The sequence below is a fragment of the Gouania willdenowi genome, chromosome 12 (genome assembly GCF_900634775.1).
Source record: "Gouania willdenowi chromosome 12, fGouWil2.1, whole genome shotgun sequence".
Classification (NCBI taxonomy): Eukaryota; Metazoa; Chordata; class Actinopteri; order Blenniiformes; family Gobiesocidae; genus Gouania; species Gouania willdenowi.
In genome coordinates this window covers 11,772,808-11,785,424 of record NC_041055.1, presented here as the reverse complement: position 1 = coordinate 11,785,424, position 12,617 = coordinate 11,772,808, and the positions used below count along the sequence as shown (strand labels likewise).

General features: G+C 40.5%; 1 protein-coding gene across 3 annotated transcripts in view; it reads left to right on the top strand.

Annotated features, from left to right (window-relative positions):
- wdr7 (WD repeat domain 7) overlaps positions 1-12,617 on the top strand; it is a 139,406-nt gene that overhangs the window by 43,717 nt on the left and 83,072 nt on the right. For all 3 annotated transcript variants that reach the window (XM_028463195.1, XM_028463194.1, XM_028463197.1), the window contains exons 14-15: positions 2,911-3,106; positions 4,427-4,641. In XM_028463195.1, the coding sequence (XP_028318996.1) occupies positions 2,911-3,106; positions 4,427-4,641 (411 nt within the window). The remainder of the gene's footprint in view (positions 1-2,910; positions 3,107-4,426; positions 4,642-12,617) is intronic.

The window sequence follows — 12,617 nt, the reverse complement described above, 5'->3', positions numbered from 1 at the left end:
AGTGTTAATTTTTTTCTGTTTTGGCATTATAACCGCTTCTTTTTTATCCCTAGCAGCCCTGTGTGCACTTTCTTTCTGCCAAATGTGTAAACAGCGTTCATGTGCCATCATTTCTTTCACATAATTGCTTTTAACCTTTGTTTTGCTCAAAAGTTGCTGTTTATGCTCAGATAGCGCGTCTCTCAGCTGTGTGAGCTGGCGTTCGCTCAAGCTGCCTCTGTTTGGAAAACCAAAGCATTCCACCCAAACCTGCAGCTTGTCACAACAATTTTCACCATACTTTTTCTTCATCTGGTCTACTAATGGTGCACTCCAGTCCACCTCCGGCTTAGCGGGGTTCACACTTAGATTATTGCCCATTATGCCCCTGACAGTCTACCAGCTGCTGATCAGGCAGCTATGGCACGGCCGTGCGCTTAGTCACAAACTCAACTCCGGTACCGAAACCGAAGGAAAACTCAACCGCTGTCCGTCTCCGGAAATGTAAAAAATTTCTGAATCAGCAGGAAACTCAACCACCACCCTTGAAGAATAAGAGCTTGGGATTAACTCGACCACCATACACTCCAGAAATCTAAGAAAAAACCTCTGAATCGGCAGGAAATTCAACCTCTACTCTTGAAAATAAGAGCTTGGGATTACTCAACCTCGGTCCGCAACCTGAGGGAAACTCAACTGTCAGGACTTTCTGGGCTCTTTTAATATTATTCAACTTTAACTGGACCGGAGTGACCTTCTCACGCACCACAGCAGAGGTGTCAAAATAAAACAGAAACAAAAAGAAGCATGAAGGCTTTGTGAACAAAAAACCAGCTTCTCACCTTTTTTAGCCGAATTGTTTGAGGTCCACCGTGGTCCGTTTTGGTCCCGTGCCAACCGTGCGACGACCCGATGCGAGCCTTCACGGAGGTATCCTGCACATTAAATGCTGGCTTAGGATCATTGACGCGTCCGTCACCCCCGTAATGGGCCGCGGGCCGCGCACACGGTCCGGACAGGGATCTCGTTCGTGACGCCAATTGTTAAGGTGGAAAAAAGGAAGGTTACCTCGTTTTGGCTGTATGACACCCTCTGCGTTGGGAAGTGATGAAAACCAGACTGAAGAGTTGGTGAATTAATAAAAAATGATTTTATTCTAAACTAAATAAAAGAATACAAAGTGGAAACAAAAATGGTGACCCCCTGGCCAGGCGATCCAAAGACAGAGTGATGAGACACAATATTAAAGCCACGTATATCTCCCCTTAGTCCCCCTCCTCCCTCCTCCCCCCCCCGAGACATAGAGATAGGGACAGAAAGAAGGAGGGAGGGCAGGAGATGGAATGAGAGACACTTACTGCTCGAGTCAAAACAGTTCACTCCCCGTTATCTGGTTGCTATGGAAACTGAGGTGTGCGCGAACTATGTGTTTGTGTGTATGAATGAATGTGTATGGGGTGTGCTATGTGAGTGTGTGTGTCTGTCCTTGTGGTTGTTTGGGAACAGCTGAAAGACAGGCTGTCCTGACCTGGAGTGAAGCAAGTTAAGGTTGAAGACATAAGAAATCACACAATGAAAGTTACACCCAAGGCTTAAGGATAAAAATATATAAGTAATTATATTCTTAAGCATAACTAATTATTCAGCCCCAACAATACTTAATTTCAAATCCAAACTCTCGCTGCCAATGACTTTTATATACTTGAATTGTGTTTTTCAACGGCGGTTGCTAGGAGACACTGTGGCAGAGTTCTGTCATGAATATTAGCCTTTTACTATGACATAGTGACCATGTAGGTCGCAGCAATGCACCTTGGATGAGAGATTAGCTGCGATGAGCAGTTGATCAGGGAGAAAATGGCGCGAGAGAAAACGGTGAAGCTAACAGCAGCGCTATTGAGAGTGTCGTGATCATGAGAGAAAATGATCAACAAACCGGGCCAAACTGGTCAACTCGTCATGTTCGGAGGAGGAGGAAGTGTATGTGCATGTGTGGGAACTGAGGTGAGGGGGAGACTTGGAGGAAGACCAAAATACAGTAGGGGAACCATATAACTCAGATAGCAAAATAATAATAATTTTGCCATCAAAAGCCTTGTCTGTGTTATTTCTGTTTTATAGAAGGAAACCAAGGTGTCCCTGAAGCAAAAACAATGGCTTCAAAGTCACTGATAGATTTTTTCAGAAAAAGTCCTTTTTCTCAGCTTTTTGCTCAGAAACTGGCATTTTCTGTTACTTATATTCAACTGCTGATTACGGATGAACAAAACAAGCTATAAACAAAAAAACAATAATATTATTCTTTCAGAATCGGGTTTTAGATTTTAAAAATCAGTCAAAATGCTCTAAAATGACTGGCAGAGAGGGGGTTTCTGTTCTGAAAATGGCTGGAAGCCAATGACTTAATGTCAACATCAGATCAGCGCACGGGTAACAAGCAAACGTCAAACACAAACAAGGTTGCAGTGCATGCAAGAGACCCATCAGATCTATTTACATAATCCATGGATGCCTTTATAATTGTCCTTCTCTACTCCATGCTCCTGCCCGCAGCACTGATCCTACTCTCATTGCTCCACCTGCAGCTGCTACAGCAGGAATGGAAGAACACTGTGCACAAAGGACATTATGTGACCAAACCTGACTACCAGTTCTTGATATTTGTTCGAAACCCGACCCGTCTGGTGCCGTCCGGTCCCGTCAGTCTTCGGTTGGCTATCCATCTTCTAATCACAGTATCAGCTGCGGTGCTAAAGTGTTCATGCGCGCCCCCTCAGCATGAACACTTATTTATTTATTTCTCACAGAGAACCTGGCACCTTGCACAACATTTAGATTACCAATTTTTCCACACTGGTGTAGGTGTTTTTGATTGTATGCTTTTGGTTTTCTGAAGCCTAGTCTTTACTTAGTGCTGGCTTTTCTCTGCAGAATCGGGTGCAGCACTGTGTTTGCTCAGTGGCCAGCGACCACTCGGTTGGCCTGCTCAGTCTCAGAGAAAGAAAGTGTATCATGCTGGCGTCCCGACACCTATTTCCTATCCAAGTTATCAAATGGCGTCCGGCAGATGATTACCTGGTTGTGGGATGCTCAGACGGCTCTGTATATGTCTGGCAGATGGACACAGGTGAGAGCTCATTCATTCATCTTACTAACATTTTGTATCGAAAACCAAATTGTTTGAAAATGAAGTCTGAAAAAACTGGGGTGTGACTTTACGTAAATAGATTTGCACTGACACACCTAGAGTTCTCATCTTAAATAGAGAAATGCTAAAAACAACAATTAAATATGGTCATTATTGAAGCCATCTTACCCAGAACAGTAAATATTTTTAACTACTGTGAAATACAGTTTGTGTGTCCATGTGTGTAATATGGACCTGAATTAACTGTAGCTTGGAGATTGCAGAGAAGCCAAGTGTGAAATTAAGAAAAGTGTGTGCGCACTCAGGCATTGGACTTGGATTAAAGTTAGTATTTACTGAACATGTCTATCATATCCATTCTTCATCACACTCAGATATGCACGATCACCTGGTCATCTACACATGCGAGCTACATAATACTTTGCGCTTATGGCCTCACTTTTGTTGGGAAAAACAACAAGAAAATTATAGCAAAGGATCAGTGAGCATAAAAGCACAATAAAAGACAGAATGACGGAGACTATCCTGTGGCTGTGTATTTTAATGATGCATACCATGACGTCACATCACTGCGCTTCTATGGGAGAGATCAAGTTACCCTCTCTTTTAGGGGATAACCTAACTGTATTAATAACCTTTACAAACTAACAAAAGTGAGAGGCTTATTGGATCTACTCCTTTGAAACACTGCCTCCAGAATGGCTTAATGATAAACTAAACTTGAATACTTTCTTATAAACTATTGTTAATGTTGTTCTGTATTTCTGTGATTTTTCTGTTCATTATTCTGATCCCTAGACTTCTTCAGATATATATGAGATAATCTCATTGACAATAAGGCTCATCTCTATAATATAGTGACCTGCTGTTTGTGCCATTCTGAAGCGATAGTGTGGCACTGAATCTGAAAAACATTGAGCCCAGAATTACATGGAAAGACCGACATTCAAAGTCTAGGTCTGTGGGTATTGCTTCAAGATGATTGGAATAATAACTGACCAAGGCCCCTCATAAACTGTGTCCAATGGTACCTAGAAGAACTGATGTTACTTTAAAGTTAGGGGAGGCAACACTATTTATTAATTTGACAAATTTTTATTCAACACTTCATTCAACATTAGCTTTTGACCATCATTAAAAAAATGCGAAATAAGAGGTTTCACTTTTTGGTGTCCATTCAATAAGTTGTCCCCTTATGTGATTGTGGATTACATTCTGAAAAAGAATGCTGTATTATAACAAAAAAGAAATTCACTCATTTGATTAGAGGCTGATTTTGTTGGGCTTTTGGTTTATCAGGAGCCTTGGATCGTTGTGTAATGGGCATAACTGCAGTGGAGATCCTCAATGCCTGTGACGAACTGGCCCCCGCTACGGTGGATGCTCTGAGCCACTCCGCTGTGAACTTGAAGCAGGCAATGACTCGGCGTAGTCTGGCAGCACTGAAGAATATGGCCCAACATAAACTGCAGACACTTGCCACCAACTTGCTTGCTGCAGATAACGCAGACAAGGTAAGAAATCCAAAATAAATAAATTGTTTGCTTCGTGGCTAGCTTGTTGCTTTGTTCCTTAGCTTTTAATTAACCATTTGGGGGACCAACTGCTCACCTTTCGCTTCCATTTCATTTTAATTTTGGTCTGTAGTTAAGGGGCAAAAGGGAAGGGGATCAAACAAACCAAGACACGGCCTACAGCTCGCTGTGATTGGTTTATCTGTGTGTCCGTATTGCTGAAATGAAGTGGACTAGCAAATGGTGTCATTTGGCAGAAGAAGAAAAACGATATCAACAAGGTTGGCATCGTTGCCATTGATCTGCGTGGGGTAGAATGTGCACTGCAGCCAGTTTGTCGATCCTTGTGCTTTGATAAATTGTTGTTAGGGCTGGGCAATATGGCTGGAAAATGTATCATAATGTGAACCAGGAGAACAAAAGCCTGAATAAATTTAAATAAACATACTGGTCAATGTGCAAATTCAAACTAAATCAAACTTAATGTGCAAAGTATTTTGTAGGGCTGTATTCAATCAAGGAAATGGTTGGTCGACCGGTAGTGATCGACCAACAAAAAAAAAAAGGTGCCTTGCTGCAGCTGTCAGTGCATTGTCTTCTGATCGGAGCAGAGTTACAGAATTAATACACGCTTGAAGCATCCACTGCTGAATCAATCATTTTTCTTCACAAGAACATAGATTATCCTTGTATTTGATAAGTGGATTTTGTAAATAGTGCCATCTCTAGCATGCGCTGCTCACCTTTGTGTGTTTGACGTACACTTGTTTCCCCTTGCGCTGATCTGATGATGACGTAAACAGTTCTCTGTTAAGTGTTAATAGTAGCAGGCTTTCGGGGGGTTGACTGCGCAGCCGCAAAGATGACAGCTTAAAAGTTTTGGTGTTAAACTGCCCTTTAAACTTGACAAACGCGACTTGAACTAACGTGAATAGATGGATAAGGGCAAGATGTGGACGCGGGACAAGCAGACTAAGATGAAAACCAAGGAAAACCAACAGACTGTCGACTCACAGGATGGCGTTAGCCATGAATGCTCATGAGCTAATGCTAACTGCAGTCTGCTAGCCGAGAATGAGGAAGAAGGGGAAGACGTGGAGGTCAGTCTACACACAATCCTGGCGGAAATAAAGAGCTTCCGCCAAGACAACAAGCAGCAACTTGGAGAAATTAAGGAGGAGATCAACAAGGCAAAGTTGAGACTCGATGAGGCGGAGGAACGGATTGTGAGTGCTGAGGAGATGATGCAGTCGATGGAGGAAGTGATGGAGGAGCTGGTGAAGCTTCAGACTCACCTGGAAGCTAAACAATCCGACCAAGAGGGAAGATCCAGGCGGAATAATATTAGGATATATTCCGTAGCGGAGGAGTCTGAGAAAGAGTCTCCGTCGATGATACATTTTGTTAAGGAACTGTTAAAACGTAACCTATCCCTGACGGACGAAAAGGGTTTCCAGATTGAGCGGGCACACCGAGCGCTGGGTCCGGCACCGAGAGAAGGGGCTCCTCCGAGGTCGATTGTTGTCGCTTTCCAAAGCTACAGAATGAAGGAGGAGATTTTGCGAACAGCGTGGCAAATGAAGGGATTCGACTGGAAAGGTGCGCGTGTCAATTTTGATAATGACTACGCACCGAGTGTGCTTAAGAAAAGACAAGAATATGCGGAAGCAAAGAAGGTGCTGAAGGAAAAGGGGATCCGCTTCCAGACGCCCTTCCCAGCCAGATTTCGAGTTTTCTACCCAGACGGAACCCGTACGTACACATCTGCAGAGGAAGCGACTGAGGAGATGACAAAGAAGGGGTTACAGGTTACTGTGCTTAAACCACCCGAGACCCTTCTGGAGCAGATCAGGAGGCTGACATGGACCGTCAGCGGCGGACGAAGACAGACCCAGGCCCATAAACAAAGAGGATCAACATACAAGGACAGGCTCCAGAAGTTCAGGAGCTCATCACAGGAAGACCAAGACAAGGCTGAGTAGACGATGAACACACTGGCCCTATTGGGGGAATATATATGTTTGTTTTCTTTGACATTCTAGGTAAAGCTTAAGCTATTATTTCCCCCAGGAGCGACGGAAACCATTTTATTCCCCTTTCCTTCTTATTTAATCTTATTTGATTAATCAGATGTCTTAGATTTAAATTTGGATGACTAATGTTTTCTGGTTTAAATTTTATTGTTATTATTTTTATTTATTATGAAAACCCAAAATGATGGCAATTAATAAGCATGTCGGGGGATTGTTTTTCTTTTTTGGACTGTATTTGCACTGCCATGGATAAAACTTATGGTGTTATGGCGACTGAGGGCCCTTTCAGGAACGAGAGGCCCTCCCTCAGGGAGGCTGCAGTACAACAACTGACTCAGGGTCCTTCTATGGACCCACCTATCAATGTTCTGTTGAACATTTGATGTTGATTAAGAGGTTCTACTACAAATGTAATGTCGGATAATACTACAAAGATACTTTCCTATAATGTGAACGGTATTCTTAACGCGATCAAGAGAAGTAAAATATTTTCAAAGTTGAGAAAGGAGCAGGAACAGATGTGGAACATGTTAAATTGAGAAGAGGAGGCTTTAAACATCTATTCTATTCCTCCTATAAATCCGGGCATAGAAGAGGATCTGCTATCCTTATCTCAAAACCAAGTTCAATATGAACATATCTCAGAGATTAAGGATAAGGAGGGTCGATATATAATGACCATAGGAAGGATTGAAGGGGTTTTGGTGACATTATTTAGTATATATGCTCCCCCAGGAAGTGATTGGCGATTTTATCAAAGATTATTCCATATTATATCTACAGAATCTCAGGGGTTGCTTATATGTGGAGGTGATATGAACATAAAACTAACTAGAATGGATTCATCTGGGACCAGCAGAGGTCACAATACACCCATGATCAACAAAATCAACTCTATTATAGAGGAAATTGGTATTATTGATGTTTGGAGGGATCTTAACCCAACTAACCGGGACTACACCTTCTATTCAGCTCCACAATCCACATATTCAAGATTAGACTATTTCTTCATATTTAAAAAAGACCGATCTAGAATCAGATCTTGTGATATAGGAACAATTGATATATCAGACCACTCACCAATAAAAATGGTAATTAGCATAAATAATAATTTAAAAACAACATTGTGGAGATTAAACTCAAATATATTAAATGATGCCCAGGTAAAATTAGGATTACAAAAATAGATGGAAATGTACTTTAAAGAAAATGAAAAAGAGGAAGTTTCCCCCCCTATGGTATGGGATGCTTACAAAGCGGTGTTGAGGGGGAAAACAATTTCCTGCTCCTCAATGCTAAAGAAGCAAAGACAAGAGAAGCTCAATGATTTAAATCACCAACTTAAAGACTTACAGAAACAACACAAGGATAAAGTCAGGCCAAATAATGAAGGGGCAATTAAAAAAACTGCAAAAAGAGATAGATGAGATTTATTCAGAGGAAATAAAAAAGAAATTATTTCTAAAACAAGGACATTATGAGGCAGGTAGTAGAGCATTGAAATTGTTAGCTTATAAACTGAGGAAGCAAGAGGCCGATAATACATCACTAAAATACGATGTTCTCAGACGAAGAAAATACAGTATAAATTGGAAGAGATCCTACGGAGCTTTGAAGAATATTACAAGAATTTATACTCACAACCCAAATTAAATAATGTAAATGAAATAGAGAAATTTCTTGAAACTTTGGATTTGCCTACAGTTACACAAAAACAGAATAAAACATTAGTAGCAGAAATAACTGCTAAAGAGGTGAAGGCCGCAATATCAAGGCTAAAACCACATAAAAGTCCTGGTTCAGATGGCTTTTCGGCCGAGTGGTATAAATGCTTTAAGGATCAATTAACCCCAAAACTATGTCACATATATAATTGGGCACTCAAAAAGGGAGAAATCCCCCCCTCGTGGAAGGCAGCTATAATTTCAGTAATTCCAAAAGAAGGTAAAGATAAATTAGACTGTAAACAATACCGACCAATTTCTGTGCTCAATGTAGACTATAAAATATTTATGTCTATTTTAGCTAGGAGAATAGAAAACATTTTACCATCACTCATACATCTGGACCAGACGGGCTTCATCCACCAGAGACAGACGCAGGATAGTTTGAGAAGGACATTACATATTATGTGGAATGTGCATCAAAATAAGACACAGGCAATGTTTATGGGAATGGACGCAGAGAAGGCATTTGATTCAGTCAGGTGGACCTTCCTGTATAAGGTACTAGATAAGTTTGGATTTCACAAGACTCTTATTCAGGCCTTTCAAGCCATATATAATGCACCTACAGCAAGGATAAAAATCAATGGTAGCCTCTCTAAATCCTTCACATTAGAACGTTCATGCAGACAGGGATGTCCCTGCTCACCACTTCTCTTTGCTCTTTTTATTGAGCCTCTAAGTCAATCTATTAGACAAAATACACAGATTACTGGAGTAAAGATAGCAGGAGAGGAGCACAAATTATTCGCAGATGATGTGTTAATTTTTTTGACCCAACCCTTGAGATCTCTTCCAGCATTAATGTTGTTTCTGGGAAAATTTAGTCAATTGTCAGGCTACCAGCTAAATGTTCAAAAAACTCAGATTTTGGCTTTAAATTTCGATCCACCAGGGCATCTTCTAAATAAATATGGCAGCCTTGAAGTGTGAAAAATCAATTAAGTATTTAGGAATTCACCTCACTCAAGATATTACAAAATTGTTTGAAGCTAATTATACCCCTCTTAGTTTAAAATTAAAGTCAGACATCTCCAGATGGAACCTTATACCCTTCCTTAGTCTAACTTCAAGGATTGACTCAATCAAAATGGTTATTCTGCCTCGTCTACTATATCTCTTTCAGACTCTTGAAGTAAATGATCAACAGTTTATTGAGTGGGATAAATTAATTTCGCGCTATATTTGGATGGGTAAGAAACCTAGGATAAAATACAAAACGATGCAATTGTCAAAAGAAAAAGGAGGTATGGCGCTCCCAATTTTAAGGGATTACTATTATGCAGCACAGTTAAGACCACTAGTGTGTCTTTCTGATCCACAATTTAGAGCAAGATGGAAAGAAATAGAAGAGGTGGAATCCACAGGACCCCCACTACAAGCTGTAATAGCTGATGATGGATTGATCAATAACTTTTTTGATAAAGACAACCCTTGGATAAAAGTAACTCTGAAAATATGGCGGAAAATGATTATCAAACATAACCTGAAGGATGCAGAGAAAGTATTACGGTGGTGTGCATATGACACAGAATTTATACCAAACAGAACAGATTCCACTTTTAAAATTTGGAGAAATTCTGGGGTAGCAGCTTACTGCTGTTTAATACAGAAGGGGGTTGTTAAAAGTTTTGATATGTGCAAGAGAGAATATAAATGGGAGAATAAAGATTTGTGTAGATATTTACAGATACGACATCGGTTGAATGAGATCATAGCAGGGGGATCAGGGAAATTAGACAGCGATATACTAAGTGTTTTTGTGACGGCTTATGTGTCTGGGAGTGGACGTGGACTAATAGCTTACAGAGCTCCTCAAACCTAAACACCCTGCATGTTAAAAGTTAATGGGAAAGGGAAGGAGGTTTGCAGATATCTGAAGAACAATGGGGGAATATTTGTAAATTGCAATGGAAAATTCACACAGCTGGAAGGAATTTGGGTGGAAAAATATCATCAGATTTTTTATTACCCCTTTCCAAAAGAGATATCAAGGTGTTGGTACAGATTGTTGGAGGTTGTGTGGTTCAACTGAAGCCAATCATTCCCATGTGTTCTGGAGTTGCCCAAAACTTTTTGGCGAGAGGTTCATGAAAGTCTAGAAACTGTATTTCAAATAACTATTCCTTTTGATGTTTTCACACTGTATTTGGGAGGCATGGAACGGCATACACAATCTGCGGCAGACAAATATTTAATGAGAATACTGCTTGTGGGAGGGAAGAAGGCCATAACTAAGAAGTAGTTACAACCGGATGCACCAACAATTGGCGATTGGTATAAAATTATTTATGACATCTACATTATGGAAAGATTGACCTTTTCTATTAAAGTGCAATCGGAGAAATTTCAAAGATGGTGGTCAAAGTGGGTTGGGTACATTGGCCCTCGGAGGCCAGACTTGATTTGATGACCCACCTATAGAATATAAAACTTACAGGACTATTCAATAGAGATGTGAGTATATATCTATAAATGGACGAGTGGAGGTGACAGCTTTTTGTTCTTGTTCATTTATTTTATTTTATTTTATTTTATTTTACTTTTGGGTTCTGAAATGTATACATTTGTTTAAAATGTTTTTGAAAATGAGAGGAAGGAGTGGCTGAAGTTTCAACTTGAAGAAACACATCTTGCACTGTTGGGTTATTTGTATATATGTGTATACAGATATATGTTGTGCTGTAATGTTTGGAAATTGGTAAGATGTTGGACCATGTAAGATCTTCCTGTTTAAAAAAAATAAAAAATTATATAAAAAAAAAAATAAACAAATAAATAAAAGCTGGCTTACAACTAAAACAAACATAAATATGTCATTTATATGAGGAAAAAATAGGTTTTAATTGTAGGTTTCGGGTCGGGCACAGATATAAATACCTAATGTCTGTCGGACCCGTCGGTTTCAGTTTCGAGTTCGGGCCAAAGCTTGAAGTTCATATCATAAATGGTATGTGTTTAACCACCAAAAACCAAAACAAGATATTTGTCTCTCTTTTTCTTTTTCCTCGTCCTCCTCTCCACCTGCTCATTCATTCTCTGGCTGCGCTGCACAAAAACTCTGAGACAAACGCGACAATGCGCACGTGGGTCAAATTGGAGCCACAAACTTTTCACACTGCAGTCTGATACAGGTCACATTTTAAATGGTAATGTGAACGGATGAACAAAAAAATCGGAAATGAGCATTAAGGCCGCTTCGGAGAAGATGGGCTCTGCGGACAGGGATGGTACGGATGCAGAGGAGTCGCTTCGCAGCCAGAAGGAGCCTGGGGTATCTGCCCTGATTTTGTTTCCACACCAGTGGCCCTGTAGAGTCACATTTGCTTCGGTCTTGAATGTAATTCTTCATTTCATCGAAATTGCATCTTCTTTGCACAGCAGGATGAGTATGCGGATGAGGTTGATGCTGTCGTCTGCTATGCATGTGGACTGAGCACATGCGGCGTTGCGTCATATACTTAATTGACAGCGGCGAGAGTTAACAGGAAAAAAAGCCTGCCTACTGGCAAAACATATCAGTAGACTACATTATTAAAATGTCACCCATTGTAATTTTATTATTTTGCAAATAATGAACATATTTTAATGCTGAAATTGAAAGTCAAAGTCCCTGCATATTTATTAAGTCTGGTCGACCAATGAAAATCTTGGTCGAACACGACGGCATCGACCAATTACTCGACTAAACGACCAAAGTTGCCAGCCCTAGTATTTTGTAAATGGTAAATGGACTTGATTTTATATAGCGCTTTATCACCACACTGAAGCAGTCTCAAAGCGCTTTACATATCAGCTCATTCACCCAATTACTCTCACATTCACACACCAGTGGGACAGGACTACCATGCAAGGCGCTAGTCGACCACTGGGAGCAACTTGGGGTTCAGTGTCTTGCCCAAGGACACTTCGACACATAGTCAGGTACTGGGATCGAACACCCAACCTCTCGATCAGAAGACGACCCACTACCACCTGAGCCACGGTCGCCCTAAATAATAAATTAGTGCACACCTGAGGCAGAACTAATATCTATGACATGAAACGAAGAGTTATTTGTCATTACAAAACCAGTATAAAATTGTAAAAAAAGGAAATAAATTAAAAAACAACTCAACATGGTTTCACTGCAAGGAAAACTGTTTCACCTTCTCAGGCTATAAGGCCATACTGGTATAGCGTATGTAACAATATACAAATAGAAAGCAGAAGAAAATTG